This window comes from Rhipicephalus microplus, chromosome 4 (assembly GCF_043290135.1).
Source record: "Rhipicephalus microplus isolate Deutch F79 chromosome 4, USDA_Rmic, whole genome shotgun sequence".
Taxonomy (NCBI): Eukaryota; Metazoa; Arthropoda; class Arachnida; order Ixodida; family Ixodidae; genus Rhipicephalus; species Rhipicephalus microplus.
The window spans coordinates 63,263,024-63,290,086 of record NC_134703.1 but is presented as its reverse complement, the minus strand read 5'-3'; the positions used below and the strand labels follow the sequence as shown (position 1 = coordinate 63,290,086).

At 44.5% G+C, this 27,063-nt stretch overlaps 1 protein-coding gene across 2 annotated transcripts in view; it reads left to right on the top strand.

Moving 5' to 3' along the window:
- Cul1 (cullin 1) overlaps positions 1–27,063 on the top strand; it is a 68,504-nt gene that overhangs the window by 16,998 nt on the left and 24,443 nt on the right. For both annotated transcript variants that reach the window (XM_075892887.1, XM_075892889.1), the window contains exons 5-12: positions 176–343; positions 439–489; positions 2,861–2,951; positions 3,074–3,241; positions 7,637–7,878; positions 17,737–17,892; positions 18,624–18,730; positions 21,972–22,020. In XM_075892887.1, the coding sequence (XP_075749002.1) occupies positions 176–343; positions 439–489; positions 2,861–2,951; positions 3,074–3,241; positions 7,637–7,878; positions 17,737–17,892; positions 18,624–18,730; positions 21,972–22,020 (1,032 nt within the window). The remainder of the gene's footprint in view (positions 1–175; positions 344–438; positions 490–2,860; positions 2,952–3,073; positions 3,242–7,636; positions 7,879–17,736; positions 17,893–18,623; positions 18,731–21,971; positions 22,021–27,063) is intronic.

The following is a 27,063-nucleotide window of genomic DNA, read 5'->3' as shown; positions in this document are numbered from 1 at the left end:
TTGATTGTGATTCGAGGCACCTAAAAACCGAAAATGTGGTGCACTGCACTGCTTGCCAGCAAGTTTCAGCGGCCCCCAAGCAAATGCCTCACAGTGACGCGTCGGTCGGTCTAACGTAACAGCTGCCTACGAGTGCTGGAAATTCTGGTTTATAAGCAATGTACCTGATTTGCAGGATGGAATTGACCTTATGGACGAAGATGTGCTACGGTTCTACACCAAGGAGTGGGAAGAGTACCAGTTTTCAAGTAAGGTGCTCAATGGCATCTGTTCCTATCTCAATCGGCACTGGGTAAAGCGAGAATGCGATGAGGGAAGGAAGAATATCTACGAGATATATCAGGTTTGCCTACTTCCATTCTATTCTTTTTTTGTAACGAACGTAGATTTTCAGGTTTACAGCTTTGCATCATGTGCTTTTCTTGTTTTTTTCTTCAGTTGGCCTTGGTCTCCTGGAGGGACTGCTTCTTCACCCCATTGCACAAGCAGGTGTGTTCGTTGACAGTGACCAATATGACATGTGATGCATTAGGCTAGTTAGTTACACAAGTTCGTAAATGGAAAAACTGGGCCAGAAAAGCTTTGTTACAGTCTAAGAAGGCCGATAATCGCTAAAATAATGTACTTATTGAAGTAAACCTTTTCGGGATTCGTACCTATTTTTTCACTTATCTGAAAAGTTTCTAGGTTCTCGTATCATAATGTTGGGCGCAAAATCAGTTTAATAACACTCCTATGAGATGAATGTGAGCGCATACAGATGCTAAAACCATGCTTTTTCCATGCCTGACCATTGCCGTTACGAGCTATCATGGCTATCTTGGTCATGTTTGCTGCCACCTCTTTCTCGCCTTGCTCACTGGGTTTTCAGCAAAAACGCGTCATTGTGAGGCACCAGCGTGCGATTTTATTAGCTGCTTGAGGCACGTGACTAAACATGGCATCGAAGTGGCGTTGCGGCGTCTGCTTCACCGTAGAGATGCACGTGTGCAGGCATGCGTCGTTTAGTCCTGGTGCAGTCGACTGCCTGCTGCAATCAAGAAGTTCCGCGCCACACAAATTTGTGAAGTGGGTGTGGCGATCGCTTGCCGAGAATTCAGGAAGAGCCCCGGAATGACTCGGAATGACTCGCGGTCAGCCATATTTGGTGGGAAACGAGCTTCCTAGTCAGGAAACCCGGCTTTGGCTTTTTGGGAATTAAAGCTGCAAGCGTATGCTGCTATTACTGCCTGCGAACAAACTTGACGTGCTGCTAATGCCGGCGTTGCTGGCGACCACTTAGTTGCCATAGCAACAGCACATGCGCTAGATATCCGGTGTTATCGCCGAACTTACGGGCACGTGCTTTCGTTACTTTATCTAGTGAAATGCACTCTGCAAGCGAGCGTAGCAGTTGTGCCCTAAACCTAGCTCTATCGTGAAAAGAAGGGGTGGGGAAGTGGGGAGGGGGTAGTGTAGCGTTTAGAAAATTTCTCTCAAACCCATGTTTTTAACCATGCAGAACGCCACTTAAGCCACCTTCGCTTCAGTACACTGGTGGCTTGCGGAAAGGAGTTTCAAGATTTGGAAGGGGCTGTTAGCTTTAGTTACGGCACACAGCACAGTTTGTTCAATTACTCACTCGTGTATATACCATATAATTGTGAGTACTAATATAATCTCTGACATCTAAAAAAGGTACTGGCAGTAATTTGGAGCACTGTATGATATTTCTGCAGCCCTACAAATTTAAACAAAACAGTGCACCACCTTTTTTTGTGTCACTTCTGCTCCTGAGTTTTTCAAATCTTCTAAATCTTAAGGTTGCCAGCTTGGCAAATACACATTTCAATCCTCGGAATCTGTCAAAAAGTTTGACAGGCGTGGCAAACGCCAATGTGCACTTTATCATTGTTTTCTAAGTGGGGTGGTTCAAAACACTACTTTAAATTAGCACTGGCCATATTCACTCTGCTTGATTTGTGAAATGTTGAATGGCTTGTGCACATTTTTTTTGTACAATAGTTGTTTTTCATAGTGTTTCAAATATGGTCTTTCCTGAAAAAAAAAGTTTTTTCCCCGTAACCTGCTCCGAATTTCGATTTTAGTGTTCCAAAAGTAACCTTTTGCTGCTCAAAAAATTGCTCTAAATGCTATTTTGGCTCTTGCACCCCTGCTATGTAATTTCATGTACATAAATTTTTGTTGTTTAATATTTTGGAATTCTTTGTTTTCTTGACTTTCCCAAATTGGCAATTTTGTACACCCTAAATGACAGTTCCTGCAATATATCTGGAACTATTACAAATAGCAGAATAATTCCTCTTGCAGCTTGAAGGTATATGTTTAGAGCACACAACATAGGAAGCAGATTTTTATTGTTCTTGATGCCAAGTTTTTAAAATTAGTCTTTTGTATGACCACACCATGGCCACATTTAGAGCTATAAAGTTTAGTGTAGTGTAAAGTAAAAAAATTAATGACCCAATCAAAAAAGTGCTTCCTGTATTTCGTGACTTGTGCTTTCTACTGTTCATCCTTATGTCATTTGTAAGTTTTCGACTGATGGTTATTTTTGTATTGTAGTATTAACAATAACAATCATTAACCTAATTATATAATTAACTAATTGAGTTTCTGAAAAATTAACATTTTTAGAATCAGGAGAACAAACTGAGTATGCATGCCAACTCTTGTCACATATGGTTAAAAAAATGATCAGACCGTTGCCTCCCTTAATCATTTAATCTTGTGCCACTGTTTTCACATTTACGAACATGCTTATAAAACCTGCATGTGTAACGTGCACGTCAAGCTGGGCCTTTAGCTTGCCACGTTTTTCTTACGTCTGAATTCCCTCTTCTGTTTTCTTTCCGCTTAGGTTACCAATGCCGTTCTCAAGCTCATTGAAAAGGAGCGGAACGGTGAGCCCATCAACACGCGACTGGTCAGCGGAGTTATGTTCTGCTATGGTGAGTAAACTGTTTTACGGGTCACGTGCACCCAGCTGCTTGTTAAAATTTTTGGAATGCTAAGGGAAATATAGAGAGCCGTGCATTCGCTAAAATTCGGGTGATGCCTTCCCTTGCTGCAGTCGAGCTCGGTCTGAATGAGGAAGATCCGTCGGCCAAGGGGCCCAACCTGTCCGTGTACAAAGATGCGTTTGAGAACACGTTCCTGGAAGACACTGAGCGCTTTTACAACCGGGAGAGCATGGAGTTCCTGAGGCAGAACCCTGTCACCGAGTATATGAAAAAGGCAAGTACACCTTTTTAAAAGGATTTTCAAGTGAAATTTGTATAGTCTAGCAGGTGGTGTTACAAAAAAAAACATAAAAGCAAAACAGTGCCTTTGAGCTGAAAGATAGGGGGCTCACATTGGGGCACCTGTCACATGCATATTTGCTCTCTCAATTGCAAAATGACGATCAGCTGTTTTTGATAATACAGCAGTCTGACTGTTCATCAGTTATTGGGGTGACTTGGCATTTCATGTTGCCACATCTCATTATTACCTGGTTATCAAAGAAGGAGTGTCATAGTTGCCTGCAGCAACTGCAGTGTTGCATTGCTAAGCACGTGGATGAAGGCAGTGGCGTGATAGCTGTGCCAAACTGCGCTGAAAGACCAATCCTGCTATATTTCTGCTATACTACGCCAAAGGTGCGCCAAACGTGTTGTTTTCATATTTCGAAAACAAAACTACAGTGTCATATCCCTTTGAAGATTCGAGTACAGCTTGTGCCAACTGCGCCAAAGTTTTCTAGTCCACCTGGCACCGCACCATTTATGGCGTAAAACTAGTTTTGGTCGCAACAAACACAACTAGAACTTTTTTCATAATGCCGCTCTAAACCAAAGTATCTGCACCGCTGCGTGTCTCTGTTGTTGAAAGTTTAGCATGCATTTGATAGCCTCTCTTATTTGTTATGGAACTGGGGATGAAGCGCATGAAAGTGACTTTTTTGTCAGGCGTGCCTCAAGGAGATGGGGCGAGGGGTGAAAAGGACATGGGGTGACATGATGGCGACTGCAGAAACCCTGTGGGTACTGTCCCTATAATTGCTATCGCAATAATTCGTAAAGTAGGTCTCCTCGGCTTCTAAATATTCTCAAGTGATTCCCTCACACTTGTTCAGGCATGCGAGCTGGCTCACCGCCATTTGTTCAGAAATCGCACATTGACTCCCTTGTAACCCCAAATAAAACAAAAAAATGGTGACACTTGTTCTACCTAACTAGTTCTGTCATCTCGCGTGTTCGCAGAACACTATAGTTATTCCCCAACTGTGTCAGTAGCACGGGGCTCATACCCACCCATCGCTCCTTCACAGCATGTTTAGGTGAAAAATTCATGAACACGTGGCGTCGCAAAAGCCACCATTTTGACAAAAGCCACCATTTTGACAAACGATTTTGTCTTCTTCAACCCTGCTTTAAGTAAATGCATACCCTACCCCCTTCATGTTTAGATTGATCACTGACCCCACCCCCTTCATACATTTACCGTATTTACGCGATTCTACCGCGCCCTCGATTGTAAGGCGCACCTGGTTTCGAAAACGAAAAAAAAGAAAAAGTAAGACATCGATTGCAACGCGCACCCATTTTTTCATGTTGGCCTGCACGATCACACCACTCGAAAAAACGACTTCTTTCGGGAGCGTCTTCCATTTAAATATGAGGTACGGGGGAAGCTTGTGCCCATCTGACGTGTAACAGAGCATTGCCGTCACTGCAGTTTTACCGTGGACCGATGTCAGCACGCGAATTCGCTTCGCCCCCTTCTTCTCGGTGGTTGTGGTGCTAGGCATGTCCAAGTAAAGAGGCGTCTGATCGGCATTCCCGATTTGCCCAAGCAGATAGCCGTTGTGCCGCAAGTTTAGGACGAACCTCTGAAAACTGTGAAACTTTTCATCGTACTCCTCTCGGAACTTTTCGCATATGCCCGTTCGCCTTCTGAGGGAAAAGCTTTTCCTCTTCATAAAGTTCGTTAGCCAGCACCTGCTCGCTTTAAACCGGCTCCGCATTAGACCTTTTTCTAAGGCTAATTGCATAGCCCGCACTTGGAGCAGTTCTGTCGTCTAGGGCCGCTGTGCCGCTCGCTGCTCAAGCACATACTCGCCGAGCAGCTCTTCAATTTGCTGAAACCGACCCTTCTGTGGTCCACTGAAGCCTTTGCGTGAAGCTTTGCTGTCGACAATCTTCTGCTTTTGTTTCCACCAGTCCCGCACGCACGTTTCGGGAACTCCGAACGACCGCGATGCGGCCCATTTTTGTCCGTTTCTACACAAGCGATGACTTTTCTTTTAAAAGCGGCATCATGGTGCACTCGAGTTTTTGGAGTCGGTCCTTCCATACCGTCGACGCTAATGCACTACAAGATGACGAACTCCTCAGCACACGTACGAAGTGCTGCACATGGGAAACATATAGGCAGAAATGGCTGACGCGCCATGCAGACGCACGTAGGGGGCAGCCATTTTGGATATGCCGATGGCAATAGAATGACCGTATTCAGTTTTTTTTTTTTTCGTACTCCATTCTAACGCGCATGCAATTTATGAACTCACTTAACCGGAAAAAAGGTGCGTGTTAGATTCTAGTAATTACGGTACATCATGCCAGTTTCAGTTTTAGAAAAATTTATTTTTCCTGAATTTGGAAATTGGAAGTGCTGAGCCCAAAGTCCTTTAAATTGATAGGAAAATTTCACTTGTTGCTTATGTCTCTAAATTATTGAGTAGGGGGGAGCATCATCCACATTGAGTTGTGGCGATTATTTAATGCATTGTCTACCTCAACAATTTTCAAACAGTACAATCTCACTTAAAACAATCGAGTTTTCTTTATCATTTTTTAATAGTTAGATTGCTGGTTTTCTAATTAGGTTTCTAATTAGGTGTATGACCCCTGTGATATAGAAGAAACAGTATGCACCATGCTTACCTTGTCACTAATGCTTCACTTTTGCACATCACGCACATCTTGTGCAGTGCAGTGAAACCAGAAGGTGACACTTTGGTGCTTAGAACCTGATTAATGGCTGCTCTCTGGATATCTCTTTTATCTCCTTGTTTACATTGCAGTAGCATTTCGAGTTTGAACACATGTAAGAATATATTTGTGAATAATGTTCCATCAACAAAATCAGCACTGTGTTTTGATATAGCAGATGTTTTGCAGAGCGTTCGATATAGTGCTGCTGTGCAGGAGTTCAATATGCTGTATTTACTCGCATAATCCTCTCACTTTTTTTTTGTTATTTTGCAGAAAACCGATGATAAGTTGGGTGGGTGCAAGAATTTAGCGAGGAAATCTTTTCACAAAAACGTATAGAGCGGGGAAAAAGGAACGAAGTGACCATAAATCGGTATTCAAGCTTTGAGAAGTATTTACCTAAACAATAAAACCACAGGTTCAACACTACGCTCAATTTGTTCGGGACACAAAAGCTGCAAGCAAATATCGGTTTTTTTGGAATACCGTATGCAATACTTGCAAGCTTAGTGTTAGCGTTCGTAATTCAGTGGGAGCCTGCAAATGGTTAGCTTACAATGTTAACCTTGAGCTGATGGCCATCTAACACAGAATCGTCCGCAGCTACCTCTGGAGAAATAGTTTGACCATCCATCCCAGTCTTAGGCACATAGGAGGCCCAGCAAATCTTGGTAGATTTCAGCTGCCATCAACACAAAACTCGTCGCCTCCTAAGTGCCTACCAGCAGCCCTGTTGCCATTGTTTAGTGCATGATCGATCATTTTTATTCTTTATTCTTTATTCAATGATTACCCCGCTTAGCCCGAAGGCGCTGCAGCAGGGGGGTTACAATGTCGAGAAAAACACATCTTCATTAATACAGCACACTTGTTCATTTGATAAGTAATTCCATTCTTTAATGGAACGAACAAAAAACGAATTAGCATGCAAATTAGATCTGGTACGCTACTCTAAAATCCTGAAACAATGATCATTTCGCGGAGAGATATAATGAGGACTGTGTAGGTACTTTTCTTTTCGAATGCCGGTTTTACCATGAAATATTTGGTACAGGAGCTTTAGCCGCAGTTTCTTTCGACGCGATGCAGTATGCAGCCGTGTAGCTTCTGTATCGCCCCATAATCTAACCACAGAATGCACACTAACGCACCACAATGCACACTTGCCTCTTTGGTTTGGTTTAGATTAGATTGGAACCCTGTGCGCTGATAGTGTGCATAATGCTAATAAATGGCACCAGGCTGTTGTGCGCTATCACAGTCAGTGATTGGGAAGAGCAGACGACATTTTGGCTGCAATTTTTTTAGGGTGCTATAATTACTTGCGGGGAAAAAAATTGCGTATTTTTGTTGGGCAGTGTGGGGCGTGCGAAGATTATGCGAGTAAATACGGTATGTGGATGCAAGCCCCATACTACTATATAGGAAATTCAAGGGGATTTCCCATCTGTTCAGCTAGACCAATAATTCGTTATATCCGGGGTCGACCTGCATGAGAAATCTAGCCATATTTGTAATCAGGATGTAAAAATTTACACAAATAGTACTCGTTTCATGAAATTTTCAAAAGTAAATGTTTTAAATGTGCAAGTTTTCATGCCGAGCCGGGCGTTATCTTCTCAACTTTTTTTTAAATTCTTCGCTGTCTTAACAGGCAGAGCAGCGTCTGACCGAGGAGCAGCGGCGAGTGCACCTGTACCTGCATGAGACGACATTAGAGGCACTTGCCAAGACGTGCGAGAAAGTGCTCATTGAGAAGCACCTAGAGATCTTCTATGCAGAGTTCAAGAACTTGCTCAGCGATGATAAGGACGAAGATCTCGGACGAATGTTCCAGCTGGTCTCTCGCATTGTTGATGGGCTTGGTGAACTGCGTACTTTGCTCGAAGAGCACATACAGGTACGTTTTATACCTTGAATGTTTGGTTGTACGTGGTGTGGTAGTTATGGAACGTGACTGCTGACCCAAAGGTGACAGGTCAATGCGCGCCCAAGCAGCCACATTTCAATGGAGGCAATATGCTGGAGGACTCTGTGCTTAGATTTCGGCACAGATTAAGAACGCTGCGTGGTTGAAACTTCCGTCGGCCGTTTTTACACCACCACTACAGTGTCACACATAATCACACTGCGGTTTCGGACCATAAAATCCCTAGAAATTATTACGCGTTTTTTCATGGGGATGTGAAAACTGAATCTTTGTGTCAGTTAGTGTTTGAGTATATGAGAGGACTAGGTATTGTGGGTTCAAACCTCCAGCCAACCACCCAAAGTATGGCATTTAGCTGAGGGTTAGGTTCGTGACTCTGTGAGCAAACGTTGTGGATGCCTTGAATATTTGTATAAATATTGTAGTATTAAAATTCATTTCTATGCAAACATAGAATATTTTTATTTTTGAAGTATTTAAAATGAGTGATATCTGTGTTCGGACATACATAAAATAGAGGGGCGGAACAGCTGCACCATTTGCGCCATTGTCTGCAAAACTTGTTTATTATCATCTTAATGTGCTGCAGCACCCAAATTTAGTTGCAAGGTGCGACAGCATCAAGCCCCACGCCCGAGAATGTGGCTGAAACATCGTGTTTCACTGAAACTTATAGTTTCGATTTGGTCCAAACACCCCCCTCCCTCCGAAAAAGGGGGGTTGGCATTTTTACTGAGATAAAATAATAAAAATGGATGGTTTTGAAGGCCTTCAAAACGTGGGTGGGGCCCTCTCCAAAATTCCAGGGATTTCCAGGGATCTCCGTATTCCAAAGATTCCAGGCTACGGGCCTAGCATAAGCCTTCGGAGCAACAAAAATGGGCCGGCGTTTTCGATATCTGTTTCAGCCACGTTTATTGCTCCCACTCGCACTCTTTTACTCGCGGGTAAAAGATGCAATGTGCGGGGTATGTTATCAATTTGGACTTTATATGGGACTTGATGGCGACGGCAAAAAAAAAAAAAAGTTCAGAGCCTTATAGTTGTCTTTCATTTAAAATACCATAACTGCCTCACAATAGCCTTAAGATTACTATGATAATAATAAGGTTGTTGCCCAATTATGGGAAGATGCGGGTCGAAAAATGTGAGCTTTTTTCAAAATTACCAATTTTTTATTTTTGCGTGTTTTGATAAGATTAGTACCTCTACTGTATGAAAAAAATAATACAGGTCGAGTTTCTCTTGCTGATGCAGTGCAAGAAATAATAAAAATAAGCACTCTTCTGCGCGTTTTTCGAGCCCCGCGACAGGCTTATCACATGGTACGAATCGGGGACCGCCATTGGCCGCTGCACGCTTGTATGTGCTGTGAAACCTATTTGCGGGGTCCATGTGTTGTTGAGCACTGCAGCTGAACAATGCTTTTCTCGTGTAATTATCTCCGTTATGAATAAAAAAAGGCATTGCTCACAAGTGAAAGCCGTTTTGCGGCGCGCTCTGTAGGAATAGGCTACGAGCAGCTGGTCCAATTTGCGTCAGTTGTTGGCTTGCAAAAGCCAATGCATTAAAAGTCACTCGCACCCGTCAGCCGGAAAGTTCGTGATGCGGCAATGGATGACGTCAGCGCCAATCTTGAGAGGTCGAAAAAGCTCGCAGTGAAAGAACTTAGCAGAGACGACATTGCCATTATGTACGATGATATGTGGCACAAACATGGCAAAATGGCAAGACACTGGACTTGGTTTGGATTTCGCAGTCCTGTCCAACTTCTTCCTAGCTTGCAGTTGGCCAAGGCTCTGCCAGATGGAGCGAAAGTCTGGGAAGCGTTTAATGGCCCTGCCTGTGAGCGAAATGTCATGTGAGGAGTCAGCTCGAAAAAGCCGAGAAGGACAAACTCATGGTGCTGGGGTATTTTAGTCGCAGTGGCCATTACAAGAAGGATTGTTCTTTTTGGTGTTCAAATTTTATCTGATTTAATGATATCTTTCATAAATAAAAACTCATTTTTAACATTAAAACTCTTTTTTCTCAAAACACAAATTTTGCCATTTTTTACAATGTGTCTCTCCTTTTTCGGGCACTTCTAGTGCTCAGATCTGCATGAAATTTTGCCCAAATTTTTTCCAAAGTATGACAAATGTAATTATCTAGTTTATATTTCAATATTTTATTGTATAATAAAAAATTGTATGTATATCTTTACTAGGATAGGTGAAATATGGACTTTTTACAACTATTATTTTTCACGCGTACAGTCGAGCCCGCTTATAACGAACCTGAGCGTGACACGGCATCCGTTCGCTGTATCCCGAAGTTCGTAGTAAATGGAACACAGCTTGTAAAAAAGTTGCGAGTGAAAACACAAACTTTTTTGCCCCAAAAAGTCCGTGATGCATGTGTTTCGAAGAACAGAAGCGATAAGGGCGGTCTCGAGTTCGTTTAAAACGGCAGGGTGCTCGTTCGGCAAGGGCTGTGGCATAAGCTGCATGAGGCACTGGCTCCAAAGTTTCGTCGTTCTCGCAATCATATTTCTCCAAATCGGTCTCGCCACGTACTTCATTCACAATGCCCTAACCCATGCACGGTTCCGCAGTGTTGGCATCATCATCGGCCGTAATTAAACCATCGCAACAGATGTCCCACCCGCTCTTCCAGGTTGGAGTCGACGACGCGCGACCACAAATCGCCGCCGCAGTGTGGAAGCTTCGTGCTCGGCATCGGGCCCGACGTCGACGAAGTCGGCCTCATGAAAACAGTTCCTCCCGCATGTAGCTGTCACCACCGCCCACAAAATATTCACCTTCTCCACAGCTGAATACAGGGACGTCCGAAGCGGCAAGTTGGCTGCCAGGTGGTCAACAGCTATGAGCAAGCACTCCGCAACACGGCACCTAACGTGCGGATTACGCTCAAGCCAAGCGGTCACACGACGTTTTGTTGAGCGGCACGAAAAGGCGTGCTAGTCCTCCCGTTGGCCATCATGAACACACACGAACACCAAGAGCGAGCAAGCCGCGCACTCGAGACACACATGCCAGAACGCCTGGAACAGCTCTGGGCCCGTATCCCGTCAGAAAACGAAACTAATTCGAGCCAGCGTGGCGGGCGTCGCAGAGCGGTGGAGACGGGCGGAAGGGGTTGTTATCAAGAGAGTAGAGCAGACTCGCAAGAGAAAGGCAAGGAGTTGCGATAAAGAGAGGGGAGAATGCGGCGGTAGGGCGACCTTCAAAACCAAAACACACGTGAAGGAGGCAGGTTGGGTAGCTTGCTTGAAAGGTCCGCGAAACTCGCACGTAGAAAAACTTTGAAAGAGTGCATGGCTCCCTGAATCGGTGCGCGCGGCGGTGTTCGAAGAATCAACTGCCGTGGTCAAAAAATCGTTTCGTTGCGCCAGCGGGTTTGCGTGGCCTTAAGAACTTCGATATTTCGCGATTCGTTCCGCGCAAATTAACAGCCCTTTTCGCCCTTCCGCACGCACGCGGAAGGCATGCTGAGCCAAGTGCGAAGTGAGCGAGAACAAGTCCTAAACACAAAACGAATTGTAAATTATCAGAGTCGGTGGAATAGCGTACGCGCGTGCTGTAGATGCAGACTATCGGATACAGCCGGTGGCCGACAATGTTGGCAAATCTAGGCCGGCGACGCCAACAACAGTACCAGCAATCAAAAACAAGGTAGATGGCCGACTGGTCTTCGAAAGATCGGTGGCAGTGTAAAAACACGGGCCTCGTCTGGCGATGCGGGGTGCTCGAGTAGCAGGGGGACAGGACAAAGGGGTGTGTAACAAAAAGCGGTCGGGGAGAGCGACAACTAGAGGGGCGCGGAGGCAGGGTCGGCATTTAACAATAAGAATCTATGGGCACCTCGCCGATGCCTGATTGGTGGTCGAAATTGGTTTCCTGGGAAGTCGGCAAACCGCTGACTCCGTTCGCTGTAACCGATCAGCGGTGCTCGGTAATGTTCGTTGTAAGTGCGATTTTGTGCCATAGAACCAATGTATATTTTCACGGTCACGTGAATATTGTTCGTTTTAAGCGTAAGGTCGTTTTAAGTGGGGCCATTATATGTGGGCTCCTCTGTATTGCATATTTTGTATGTGCTTCCTAATTAGTTATTTGCACTCTTGTTGCAGAGCTTAAAGTGTGTAACTTGAAAAAAAAAACTAATTATGTACTTGAAATCAGCGTAAAAAGTTGCATAAACAGCTCAAGTATCATAGCTCAAGGGTAAATATTAAAAAAAAAAAGTGTATTCGATTAGCATCTCCCCTTAAGCCTAGTGTTTGAAAAATGCAGCATGGGGAAATGTTGCTTCACTAGTGCTGTGTAACGGGGTTACTTCTTCTCCGATTGTTATATCTGTTACAAACGTGCTCGAAAAAACCATTCTGGCTGCCCGAAGCGATTCATCGGTTAATCGAAACAGTGCTTATTGGTCACCTACAGTTAAACAGCACAAACTCTAAGCACAGCATAGACTCGCTCATGCCAAAGGTAGTCTCACAACCATGGCAACACCTTGAGATCGAGACAAGCCAATCCGGTAGCCATTCTCGCTTGTGGTGCTGTGGGAGCAGAGTCGGCGAGTCAATTGTGCATTAGGCCTATTTGTGTGGCTAAGTGCGTTGGATCGCAGCGCTGTTGCGGCCGGATGGAAAGGAAGCGGTCGCACCATGCACTTTTGCTTGAAAAAAAGCTGCAAATTTTTCAGGAGCTCGATCAAAGTGGCCTGCCCAAGACGGAGGTGGCGAAAAAATACATCCCGAAATCTACGCTGTCACGGATCTGGAAAGACAGAGAAAAGATTGAAGGCACTGTTAAGAATGAGACCTTTACATCTAAATGGATGCGAATGCGGATGACGCTTTATGAACAACTAGAAAAAGTTCTTTTTTTTTTGTGTGGTTCAAGCGTGCACAGAGTTCCAATTTGCCCATAAGCAGACCAATTCTTGAGCACAAAGCTCAAGAGATCGCCATGCAAATGGGTGTTAAGGGGAGATGCGGGTCGAAAAATCGCGTTTTTTGCGAAAATTTCCACTTTTGAGATATTGCTTCTAAAATCACTTTTGATCATTCAACTATCATTTCCCCAAAGGTCATAGCTGAATTCAAACGAGAAAGTGGTAAAAAGTCGATCTGCGCTAGTGAAGGTAGCTGCCGAAGTCGCGAATTCACGCATCCGACGGCTATTTTTGAAAATCCGCCACTCGGCAACACGATGACGTCCGCCATCGGGGTTTGTTCGGTGGTGTAGATCAAGGCTCCTTCTAGTGTACAGGCGTCCCCCTAGTTTCGTATTTTAGTGAAGAATTTCACAAAACAGTCGTTTCCAAGTCGGTTTGCAGCCAAGCTGCAGCCGCTTCGCGCATCTCTACCGGTCACATGGTACGCTACCGAGGCCGCCATTGGCTACATCTGATCGGCCTCGCTCGCTGAGCGCTTGCGACGATCGGCACTTGCCGTGCGTTTCTACGTTTTTCCGAGTTCACCATGGATAACTCGAAGAAGCGAGACTTCCGAGCACGAAAGTTTGCAAGCAAGAACAAGTACCAAGGGCGTCGACGTAAACCGAAGCGCAAAGCAGCGGTAGAAGAATGCGAGCCGCGGGCCACTAGGCCTAATCAAGGCAGCGGGGATACGGCGGCTTGCGGGAACTTTGACGAAATCGACGCCGCGATCAAGTTCATCAGCGCATCAGAAAAAAAGATTGAACAGTTCGAAAGCGAAAGAACGAAGAGTGTTTGTGGCTCTGTGAGCGGAGTATTTTGTGACATCGGCGCACTGACATCGATGGTAAGCCGTGCTGTTTGTCCAACATGCCACACCGCTGGACTCGTCGTTCGCGACACCGCAAGTAAACGTAAGGGCCTCTCTTCGTTCCTCGAGCTGCACTGTGATAACAGTGAGTGTCCTGAGTCAGTGGTTTCTGCCGCGCATAGTTCGCGGCGTGTTCTGCCGGAAAGACAGCCCACCGATGCCGGTGATGACTGGAGCTACCGAAGCGGCAGCTCGCATGACAGCTTCGCTGTCAATGTGAAGGTAGTTGTGGCTGCGCGTGCAATAGGCATTGGGCATGAACAGCTGTCGCGTTTTTGCGCTATTCTTGGACTGCCAATACCTATGCATCATAAGACTTTTATTGCAATTGGCAAAAAAGTTCATGCTGCAGCTACCAAAGCTGTGCAAGAAAACCTGGCGAAAGCGCGGATGATAACTAAAGAGAAAGTGGATGGGGCTGATGTTGCTGTCATGTATGATGGCACATGGCAAAAAAGAGGGCACAAGAGCCACAATGGCATCGGCACTGCTGTGTCTGTGGACACTGGTTTGTGCCTAGATTTTGAAGTGCTATCGAATTACTGCCTTGCCTGTAGCCGGCACCAGGACTTGGGTGATGAGGAAGAAATATGGCAAGCATTCCACACACCTGTCTGCGAAAAAAATACAGAGTGCTCCTCTCATGCCATGGAGACTGAGGCAGCTTTGCGCATATGGGGCAGGACATCCTCATACACAACACCATTGCGCTTCACCAAGTTCCTCAGTGATGGGGACAGCAAAGCTTATACCGCTGTCGCTGAGGCCAAGGTATATGGTGAAGCTGTTGTGGACAAGGAGGAGTGCACAAACCATGTGGCCAAGCGTCTAGGCACTGCACTTCGGAAACTGCCAACAAGACTTCCACGAGGGGAAAAGCTGACAGATGGCACAATTCAGAAGCTGCAGAACTATTACCGTATTGCAATCACAAACAACAGAGGTGATATTCTGAAAATGCATCGTGCCATCTGGGCCTCATATTTCCATTCATCATCGAGCAACACAGCAGGCAGCCACCGATACTGTCCAGAAGGGGCGACTTCCTGGTGCAAGCATAGGCGAGCTGAAGCGCTTGGGGAGGCCCCACCCGACCACACACCAATCTTGACCAAGGCTCAAGGATTGGCTGTGCTTCCCATTTACAAGCGGCTCACAGATGAAAAGTTGCTGGTGCGTTGTATCCAAGGGAAGACCCAAAACGCTGCAGAATCTTTGAACAGCAAAATCTGGTTGTTGTGTCCGAAGACTAAGTTTGCCTCCCGGACAACAGTGGAAACTGCAGCTGCTATGGCCGTGTTGTGGTTCAATAAAGGACATTCAAGCTTTGAACACGTGCTAGAGGAGCTTGGTGTAGTCCCACCGGATCAACTGATCACCCTGGGCCAATCCCGCGACCAGAGGAGAATCGAAAGAATGTCTGCGTGTGAAACAGCCGAGGCAAGGGCCCATCGGCGGAACGTGGCAAAGAAAGCGCGCCTTGATGACTCCCTTCTCAAGCGGCGAGAAGGATCCACATATGGAGCAGGACAATTTTAGGTGCTCTAGCTGTGTCCCTTCTATGATATCACCAAGTTTTGTGCAAGTCGCACTGTGTAATCATGAGTAAACATATTTACAACTTTCAAATGCATTTTTCTCGATTTCCATTTTGAGGTAATTCTCTCATCTTGTGCACAATCTTTTTTAGGCATAAAATAGTCCTATCTTGATGAAATTTTGCACAGAGCTTAATCAGCCACTCTAGAATACAAGTATCTACTTTAGGTTGCATTATACATCACAGATTTTTTGTTACACAACTTGATACACTGATAGAGAGATGTAAAATATGCATTTAGTACTTTTAATTTTTTTTTTTAATGTAGCAAATAAATTTTCTGTTTGAGGTACTTTTCTGTATTGTACTGCTCAAGTGCAGCAGAATGAGCCATTTTGCAATTCTGTGTGAAAATTTTTAGTAAGCTTTATTATGTGCACAAAAAACACTATATTTTGATATCAAAGTTGTAGTAACTCCGGAACTACTATAGCTATCAAACAAATAATTGCAGTTATGAAATCAGCACTGCAAGCTTTACTAACACCTAAAATTTCAAGGAGCTGGGTTATGAAATAAAAAAAAACCTTTTTCGAGTAGCATCTCCCCTTAAGAACTTTGTCCTAAGTGACTGATGGCTCGGCCGCTTCAAAACACGCCATGGCCTAATCTTCAAAGCAATCTTGGGTAAGAGTGGTGCAGTCAACAGGGACATATGCACCAACTGGCAACAGGGGCGACTGAAGGAAATTTTGATGAGCTTTCAGCCACGAGACGTCTTCACCGTCGACGAGATGGGTCTTTTTTATAAGGCGCTTCCATCCAAGACTCTCACCTTCAGAGGCGAAGCCTGTAGTGGAGGAAAATGCAGTAAAGATCGCATCACTGTGCTGGTGGGTGCAAACATGGCAAGAGATGAAAAATTGAAGCTGTTGGTAATAGCAAAATTAAGGCACCCGTGTTGTTTCAAAGGCGTTCGACACCTTCCCGTTGCGTACCATGGGAATGAAAAAGCGTGGATGACCATGGCCATTTTCAAAAACTGGCCTCGGGATGAAGACGCAAGGTTTATGAGGCAAGGCAGGAAGGTTGTCTTCATCGTGGATAATTGCCCAGCCCACGGTCAGGTGCAAGGACTTCAAGCCATCACTCTGGAGTTCTTGCCAGCCAATGCAAGGGCAGCGATACAGCCAATGGATCAAGGGGTTATGCAGAACATTAAAGTTCATTACCGCAGACAATTGCTGCTTAGAGCAGGCAGCGGAAAATGCTACAGCATAGATTTATTGGCAGCCATCCACATTTTGGCTTGTGCCTGGGAGCAAGTGAAGGCAACAACAATGCACAGATGCTTTCACCATGCTGGCTTTGAAACACAAGAAAGCAGTACCTGATAAAGAAGAAAGCCCTGCCGATACCGACATTGAGACAGTATTCAGTCAGGTCGTGCCCTCTGCCCCTTTCACGCTGCAGGACTACGAATCAATTGATGAAAATGTTCGTACCTGTTGTGAAGAGACTGTCGAAGAAATGATTGCCGATGTGCAAAATGAGGATCAACCTTCCAGCAATGAATGAGATGACAATACTGCCAGTGCAGGTGGTGCCACCAGAGGATCAGCTAAAGAGGCTGTTGAACTTTTGCAGCGCTATTTTGAGCATGAGGCTTGTCCAACATTTCTAGCTATTTTGTCAGGCATGGGTGCGTACCTTGTGAAAAAACAACTCAAGCTTGCCAAACAAACCACTCTTCGCTCCTTTTTTTCTCCCACTCATACTCATGAGTAAGGTGAGGTTTGTGCAATTTGAATAAAGGTCTTGGTTCACTAAATAAGTGTACTTTGCTTAAATGAAACTTCTGATAAATGGAACAGTTTTATGGATTCCCTTCGAGTTTCATTTAGAAGGAGTCGACTGTATCTTGCCCCCCCCCCCCCCCCCCTACTGCTATACAAGTTTTGCTAGTAGTATTCAGAGTCAGTTACACTTCCTTTTGAACCCAAAAAGTGACACTCACACATGTCAAATTCCAATTCTTTAAAATATTGTGCAAGCTATTTGGGTCATTAGAAAAATTCTAGCTTTTCCTATTAACATGTATTGTTCAAGTTATTCGGTTATGAATGACTCTACCAAGTCACTATTCACTTCGAACCACAAGCTTACTGTTCGCCCATCTGTAGTGTTGATGAAGCAAGGCATAGTTGACTTTCATGATATATGGTCATTGCCCTATTTGGCTGCCAATTCTTAGGCAATTCTACCGCAGAAATTACACAGGGCAGTGCAGTTGCCTGAAGGTAAACTAGGTAGAGCAAGTTCATTGTGTGTGTGTATGCGGGGAGAGCAATGCAGTGGTGAACTGAGTTGCCAAGTGCGAGAGAATAGAAGAGTGTTCAGTGCGAATTTGTTAAGCTGCCATTGAACATTTCACTCCCTGACATGCTTCTGATGTTTTGTGCTCTAGGCCCAGGGCCTGTCTGCCGTGGAGCGGCTAGGTGAGGCAGCTGCCCAGGATCCCAAGCTGTATGTGGCCACCCTGCTGCAGGTGCACCGCAAGTACAACGCTCTCGTGCTCACTGCCTTTGCCAACGACGTGGGCTTTGTTGCTTCCCTCGACAAGGTTAGTGCCATGCCTCTGTCTTTTGAGAAAAGAGAAAATTATGACCTAGTTCAGCGTGCTTGCGTATGCTGGTATTGACTGCGTATTGCCTGTGCTTGCTGTGTTGTTGTGTTGCCTTAATTTTGTTTCTTACTCATGCCAGTCTTGTCAGGCTGGTTTATACATGATTCTGTTACATAATACGACAGTTTACTTTTGGATTTCATGCCCAATGTTAATTTCATCTCCAGAGCTTTGTGTGTACATTGCGGACTGTCCACTTTAGCCTCCGCAGACTGGCTGGAACTCTCCTAGCAGCATGCTCTCTGTTTCTGATTTATTTTTCTCCACACTATTCAGAACTTTTAACACAAATGAGAGGGACAGAATGCGTTTCACGGCAAGAAATGCTGTCCCCGGAGATCTGCTTCTGAATGTACATCTCTAAGGCCATGCCTGAACTCTAGTCACATTAGCCTTTAAATTAAATATAATGCGGCCGCCCACCAAACATACCTGGAAGGTTGGCACGCTTTCCCCGCGTCGCTCTCAAACACCTGAATTCATTATAAGCATGTTCAGGCTTGTCAGGTTTTTTTACGTGTCCTCTTACTATACATTTCATCCACTTTCTTTCTGTGTACACTAGGAAAGTGCTAGCGGGTTCAATGTGTCTCCCACGGTTTCTTTTTGTGCAGAAGCAGCGTTTATGCTCTATTTTGTTGAACTCTTTACCGGCTTGTTTGTTTCAGGCATGTGGCAAGTTCATCAACAACAATGCTGTCACAAGGCTCGCCAACTCGTCTAGTAAATCTCCTGAGCTGTTGGCTAAGTACTGCGACATTCTGCTAAAAAAGAGGTGTGTTTGCATTTCGACGGAGATGAGCTTAATGAAAACCACACATTTATGGAATAAAGTTTCGATAGGGCTTCATGAAAGTGAAAGCCCTTAGACATTTTTAATAATAAGCATTAAATTTAGGGGTATTCATACACCAATGTTGTGTAAACACTGATATCTGCTAAGGGTTTAACATTTTTCTTGCTTATAGTAGCAGACACAGACCATACAAAAAAAAAATTGGAGCTAAATAAAGAAAGGGTGTGTGATGTACAGAAAGGTCATAGTGCAATTTGGCTTCGCAATGCTACTTCGCAGTTAATGCAAGGAAGATGTTTTCATGCGAATGCAATAGGGTATATAGTCGATCCCGAATATATCTAACTCTAAGGAGATCACAAAATAGTTCAATATATCAAGAATTTGAAATATAAAATATGCATATTTAAGGCCTAAATTAAAGAATTTCAGGCCTCGGAAATCATTACAAGAGCTAACATAACGATTCACTGAAAAACAAGGTGCAAACTGGAAGTTACCCCACTTGATTAAGGCCATAAACTTGCCTTGCTTCTTGCACACCGTCAAGTTCCAGGCATCCTTAATATCATTGACACTTTTTAAATAAGTGAACTTAGCTCCTTTGGCCACAACGTTCATTGACGCACAATGCCGATGCAAACTTTGTAGCGCCGCAGAAGCTTGGTTAGCGGCGGAAGCGAAGGCGTTGGCACATTCATAACCGCACGGCTACACTTTTGCGGCAACGGCAGCCATAATCTTAGCATCGATGCAGTCAGAAACCTGGTCATCTGTACCGATGAAGTCGCTACTGTCCGAGATGGTGCCCAGAAACGCTGATAAGTCGCAGAATTCACTGAGGCATCATACGCCCTTGTCAGCAGTCATGGTGCACCCGAAGTCGTCACCTGGCTCGCAAGGAATGTTTACCACAGTGTTTTACTTGACGTCGCACCAAGCGTCAGTCATAATTTTTATTGCTATGTGCTGGCCAACGTTCAGTTCAATTCCCAAATGAGGATTTATCAGGAATGAGGCGAGAAGCCCACAAAGTGCAAAAGATGCAATGCCGAGCTCGTCAGAGTTCTCGCTGTCGACATGTTGGCGATATCGACATAGCTTAATATAAAAGGCCGAGAGAAGACACTTTAATAGGCCCTTACGGCTGATTTTGGTTCACAGCGCACCAAATGGGTGTGGTGCGCACTTTGCATCGCTCTTTCGCGAAAAACAGCTTCAAGCAGTTGCCGCAGCAAAAACAAAGCAACTTTAGGTGTCATGCAAGCCGTTAACAAGGCAGGAGTGTCTACTCAAAGTTATGTCCTAAATATAGCTAGCAAAGATTCTCTAGATACACCACTTCTTTTTTATTGTGCTCGTTAGTGCTTTAAGCAATTTGCGAATGGCAGAGATGGTACTGAGCAATGCTGCACTTTTCACAAAATCTCACTCATGAAGTGAATTTTAATACATGTAGCTGCTCAACGAAAACCTAACAATGCGATTGGAGACTCAATTTCTTGAGCCAAGAAAGAATTTTCTCGCAAACGTGCTGCGAAGCATTCCCGACAGTTTTCTTTCGTGTGAAGCAATCCACGAAAACAGTACACGAAGTGAAGAGCACAAAAAAGATCTTTGCACCGAACAGCACAATGCCAGAAACGTTAAGTCAAGGCTTCAATGACAAATGCAATACACACTTAACGTAGTATTGATGGCGTTCGTACTTACCAGCAGCCAAGCTGAGAGGCAACCGAAACAAGCGAAGACCACGACGTACGCCAGGCACGTTATCGCACATCTTTTATGATATATCCCTGCTGCTGCCCGTACTTCTTCATTACTGCAAATGCTCATGAACACGGAGCGCGACAACGTTGACGTGGCGTCGACGCCATGTGCACTTTTGCGTCCGATTCATACCTGATCCCAGCCCGACGTTATCGCAGTGTACAATCGCAGGCGATAAAGACGGATTCAGGCCGCTATCACATACGCAAAAACACATAGATGTATAATGCACCAGAAAATGTATTGTAGTAAACAACTATATGCGTGTTTTCTTGAAGCAATGAGTGATGTGTTGTCATCTTAGCTGGGGTGAAGCTGCGTAGCTCAGCCGCTTTTGGCCCGAGTGACCACTCTTGTCATTCTGTTACTCTATGATATCAATGTCACTGTGGCTTTGTAGCTGGCAGCCGCTGCTTTTAGCGACTTCGATGCAAAAAAAAAAAAAAGCATAGCCTCCGAGACACGAGTTATGAGACTGAAAACACTTTAAAAATACGTCACAAAGTTGCATATCTTGAAGGCCATGCTTTTCAGGCTCGCATGCCATTCTGCGCTAACAAACAAGGAAGAGAATGCGAACCACATGCGAACATTTCACTGAGATCACAGAGTCACTTCTCATTCTCTTTCAGTGCTCTCGGCAATTGGTTTTTTGGAAAACACTATGCCCGCGCGGTAAGACCTGCAGATCGCGCATCAAACGTACCAATGTACACGCAAATGCTGCATAACGAACCAGCGATAAAATGACACCGTTTTTTCATCGCCTGCGCACGAAGAAGAATCGGAACTTGTTTAAATGTGGCCTAAAATTGATCAATATTTGGTAGGGAAAATGCACTTTCTGGGCTTCGGCGCGGCACAGCATTTGATATACGGGTGCACCGGTCCCATACTTGTGCATGGGGAATTCAAGGGGATTTTTCAACTGTTCGATGTAGCCAGTAATTCTATATATCCGAGTTTGATATATCCGGGATCACACACACATATCACACATACACACTCAAACCTCATTATAACAAAGTTGCATCTTACACAAAAGTAAGTTTGTTATATCCGAAAATTTGTTATAAAGGCTTATTCCCAGCGTTATAGCTATTGCAAGACTATTTTTCGCTAACTTTGTTATTACTAATATTTCGTTGTATCCAGGTTCGTTATATCAAGGTTTGAGTGTGTGTAATATTCCCACGGTTTCTATATGGGAAAGCTGATTCGGTGAGATGTCATAATTTTTTATAAAATTCGCGTGAAGCTTTAATGTTACACACTACTACACAGCAGATTAGACTTATTGACATATAACAATAGCAATGGTGTGGGAAAAGTGGCACAGACAACTCTAGCTGCTACATTTCTTGATTGATGATAAGATTGAGCTATTCAGTGCTTTAAATGACCGAGTGCTCTTCAGTGAGCTAATTACACTAAATTTGTTTTGCAGTTCCAAAAACCCAGAGGAGTCTGAACTCGAAGACACGCTTAATCAAGTGGTGAGTTTCACGAGCAGCGGCATGTCCCTTTTTTTGGGGGGGAGGAGGGCTGTTTCTTAATTGTTTGCTGCTCTTGAATGTCTCAATTGGGGTTGATCTAGTAATTTACTGAAGCCCCAAATCTTACTTTGCACCGCCTAAATGTTTAATAGGTCTTGGAAAATTTCTAGCGTACAGTTCACAAGATGTGTGAAGTGAAAATGCTTTGTATGGCCCTCACACCGGCCCTTATTTTGTGCTGCAAAACATGAGGTGCGGGCCACAGGCTTGGTTCAGTTTTATCGATACCCTTGGCACCCATACCCAGGTCCCAAGTTCTGTGGAGAGGTTGAGGGTAATTAAGACATCTTTATACGTAACTCTGTGATATGTGTACCAGTGCAGCGAAGGTGTCTGAGACATTTGTTATCTGTAAGGACATGCTGTTGCAGTAGTCACCCATGCCATCTCTTTCTGCAAACTTTATTATTTATGTAATTGAGGAACTCTGTACTAGAAACTCTGTACTAGGAACTCTGCATTTGTCAAACCTTGTTATGATGAAATTGTCACGTGAATAAAATGTGTTTCCACATTGTAAGAAACATAAGGTCTTGGTCACCATTTTTGACCTAGGCATTAGACCCAGACACTGGGAAATTTCTGGCAGAGTTCTCATATAGTATGGTCCTCAGTGGCACTTAACAGCCTTTACCTTTCACAGTGATACAATCCTTATCTCACGATTCTCTCATGATTCTCCACCCGACAAAATAGGTGGAAGTTAAGCAGGGGGGAATGTCACGGCAAAAGAAAATACGCCACAGACCCCGTTACCTTAGGCATCTCTTTTTTTTTTTCTTGGAATACGCCGCTTTTCAGTGTGGTCGCGCACCTACTTGTAAACAAGCGGCGGTCTCCCGCCGGTGACCCGGTCACGATGAGCGCGTCATGCTCAAATCAGTTAATGGCTGTTACCAGAGTCGTATATTCCTTCTTGGCTGTGACAAGTGATTTTTGAGATTGTAGTGTCATTTGCCGAGGGAAGAAAGCAATTTTTAGCTTTGAAAATTTATTGTGAATCAAAGGCCGCGTGCTGCGCTGTAATATTTGCCTCTCGTGTTCTCAGTAGCCTCGACTACCAATCGGCAGCGTTTTCTGACCATGTTTACCGTATTTACTCGCATAATCCTCGCACTCGCATAATTCTCGCACCCCCCACATCGCCCAAGAAAAATACGAAAAAATTTTTTCCTCCAGTAATTATCGCACCCCCGAAAACTGCCGCAATAATGTCGTCTGGTCGTTCCAGCCATTGATGATGATAGCGCGCATCATTTGGCGCCATCTCTTAATCATCAAGCGTACTATTGCACGGAGACTTAATTCAATCCAAGCCAAGCCGAAGTGGCCAGTGCACGTTGCGGCGTGTTTTGTATGTTGTGTCGGTTATCTTAGCACGTTATGGGGCGATACTGAAGCCACACGGCTGCTTCAAGTTGCAAGTGATAGATTATACGCTAAACAACGGCAACAGGGCCGCCGGTAGGCCCTTCGGAGCCTACGAGTTTTGTGTTCGCTACTGGTGACGGCAGCTGAAAGCCACCGAGACGCGTTGGGCATGCCGTGTGCCTAAAACTGGAATTGATCGTAAACTTTATTTCTTCAGAAGGAAACTGCGGACGATTCTGTTAAATAGCCATCAGCCCAATACTGACGCTTACCTTTCGAGGGCTCCTGTTGAGCGCCGACCGCTACCGCAACGCCCACAAGCTTCGCGTATGGTATTCTAATTCTCAACTATTTGCTTCCACTTTTTATGTCTCAAATAAATCTTGCCTTGTGTTGAATCTCCGCTTTTATTGTTGAGGTAAGTTCTAATTAGTACTTTGTAAAGCTTGCTGTAAGTTGCGGGTGTGAGAATCCCGATTCGCGGCCACTTCGTTTTTTTCTTTTTTCGCTCTCTGCGTTTTCGTGGAAAGTTTTCCCCACGTAATTCTCGCACCCCCCAACTTTGCATCAGGTATCCGGCAAAAAAAAAAAAAGCGAGGATTATGCGAGTAAATACGGTAATAAGAGTTGCAGGGCCCCTTTAAATTTGAAGGGGGACTTCGTGGCAAAGCTAATTTCTCCTGCATAGGTGCTTTCACTGCTTAGCAATAAACCGTATTTACTCAATTCTACCGCCCCCTCGATTGTAACGCGCGCCCAGTTTCCACGACGAAACAAACACAAAAAAACTAAGGCATCGATTGCAACGCGCACCCATTTTTCTCGTTGGCCCGCACGATCACACCACTCGGGAAAACGACTCTTTTCGGGTGCGTCTTTCGTTTAAATATGAGGTTTTCTATTGCCGATGGCAATAGAATGACCGTATTCATTTTTGTCGTACTCGATTCTAACGCGCATGCGATTTATGAACTCGCTTAACCAGAAAAAAGGTGCGCATTAGATTCGAGTAATTATGGTACATTGTAGTGAAACAACCTGTACAGGCAATGACATGCGGACTAATATACACCTATTTGTTCATTGTGAATACTTCGAAAATATTCGATAATTTAAGTTCGAATCAGAGCAAATTCTAATACTCAACTATACGTTCGAATATTCGAAGCATTAGGTATGAATATTCGAAGCATTCGAATATTGGCACAAGTGTACTTACCGTAATTACTCGAATCTAACGCGCACATTTTTTCCGGTTAAGCCAGTTCATAAATCGCATGGCGCTAGAATCGAGTACGAACAAAAAAATTACGGTCAATCTATTGCCATCGGCAAATCCAAAATGGCCGCCCCCTACGTGCGTCGGCATGGCGCATCGGCCATTTCTGCCTGTGTGTTTCCCATGTGCGGCACTTCGTACGTGTGCTGAGGAGTTCGTCATCTAGTAATGCATTAGCATCGACGGCGTGGAAGGGCCGACTCCAAAAACTCGAGGGCACCACGATGCCGCTTTTAAAAGAAAAGTCATCGCGTGTGCAGAAACGGACGGAAATCGGGCCGCATCGGGGTCGTTCCGAGTTCCCGAAACGTGCGTGCGGGACCGGCGGAAACAAAAGTAGAAGATTGTCGACAGCAAAGCTTCACGCGAAGGCTTCAGTGGACCACAGCAGGGTCGGTTTCCGCAAATTAAAGAGCTGCTCGGCGAGTATGTGCTTGAGCAGCGAGCGGCACAGCGGCCGTGACGACAGAACTGCTCCAAGTGCGGGCTATGCAATTAGTCTTAGAAAAAGGTCTAATGCGGAGCCGGTTTAAAGCGAGCAGGTGCTGGCTAACTAGCTTTACGAAGAGGAAAGGCTTTTCCCTCTGAAGGGGAACATGCATATGCGAAAAGCTTTGCGGAGGAGTACGATGAAAAGCTTCACAGTTTTCAGAGGTTCGTCCTAAACTTGCGGCGCAACAACGGCTACATGCTTGGGTAAACCGGGAATGCCGATCAGACGCCTCTTTACTTCGACATGCCTGGCACCACAACCGTCGAGAAAAAGGGGGCGAAGCAAGTTCGCGTGCTGACAACGGTCCACGGTAAAACTACAGTGACGGCAATGCTCTGTTACACGTCAGATGGGCACAAGCTTCGCCCGTACTTCATATTTAAATGGAAGACGCTCCCGAAAGGAGTCGTTTTTTCGAGTGGTGTGATCGTGCGGGCCAGCGAGAAAAATGGGTGCGCGTTGCAATCGATGTCTTACTTTTTTTTTTCTTTCGCGGTGGAAATCGGGTGCGCGTTACAATCGAGGGCGCGGTAGAATCGAGTAAATACGGCAGGTGTGATTCTCTGACACAACGAATGGCCTGGCCGCGAGGCTGACTTGGTCGTGTGTGATGCATTACAGCTTTTTAGCAACCAAAATAATGCTACATATTTTTACACATTATTGTGGGTGACATCCTTGACTGCAGTCAGAGTGGTTTAAAAAAATATATTAGAAATGGCATTTTTAGAAATCTATTTTCGAACTTTGTGTTTTTTTGGTAGACCACTTACGTTTCAGCTCAATTTTAACGTAAAGCTGAGTGCAATGAAGCCACGAAAGTTATTTTGAAAAGGGCACAAGCATTGAAGTTTATATGTGCCAAAATTTATCATCCTCAACTTAGTTTGTTTACAACAATAAATTCCTGTAATACTATGTGCAGGTATTTTGTGCAATTTGTAATGTTTGTAATTTTTTCTCTAAAGTGCTTTGACAGACTAAGAAATACAAAAATCTCATAAGATAGTATTTCACTCGTTCTTGCAATGGAATAAATAATTTGACTTGAGAAGAGTGCCATTTTTTTCTCAGGGTGTGCTCAAAGTTCAGAAATTGCGAAACTGGCAAAAAAAGTGTTAGTTTGCGGTGACGATTTAGATATACAGTGAAACCTCATTATAAGAGACATGCACTGGGGAGCAGTTCTCGTCTTCTGTACAAGATGTCTCTTATAAGCAAGGTATCACGTATGCATTTTTTTGTCACATACTCTTTCAATGTAGGCACACTGGTGTCTCTTATACTCATTTGTCTCTTATAAAAGGGGCTCAAATAAGCAAACAAGATTTGTTTTCGCCTAAACTAATATTGAAGCCATTGTTCTGAGAGTAATGCGCTGGCCTGCATCAAGTTTCATTGAAATTGGGAATGGTGAGCAGGACATGTTTTTTTTCCTATTTGGATAAACTCTGTATCTTTGTTAAAAATTATATTCATTATAAGCATGCACTCATTAATGTGCGGGTACTGACAATAAACTTCATATGTATGTGTGCTTGTGTGTGTGTGTGTTTGTATATATACTATACACATGCAAATGAAAAAAAAAATATGTGGGTTTGATTTCCCGCCCTCCCCTCCCTCCTCTTTCAGCTTCATCTCAGTTTATCATATTAGGTAGTTTTTAAATGACAAAAGTGGGTTATTTGTAGCAATGCATGAAACGAAATTGAACCTTTACTTTCATATTTGGAACCTTCTGACTTCCTATCGCTCTCAAGATCGAAGTCTTTCGATGTTCTCGCTCATTCTCAGGCTGCGGGCTGTGACCACATGTGCTGTTCTCTTCTTCCCTGTT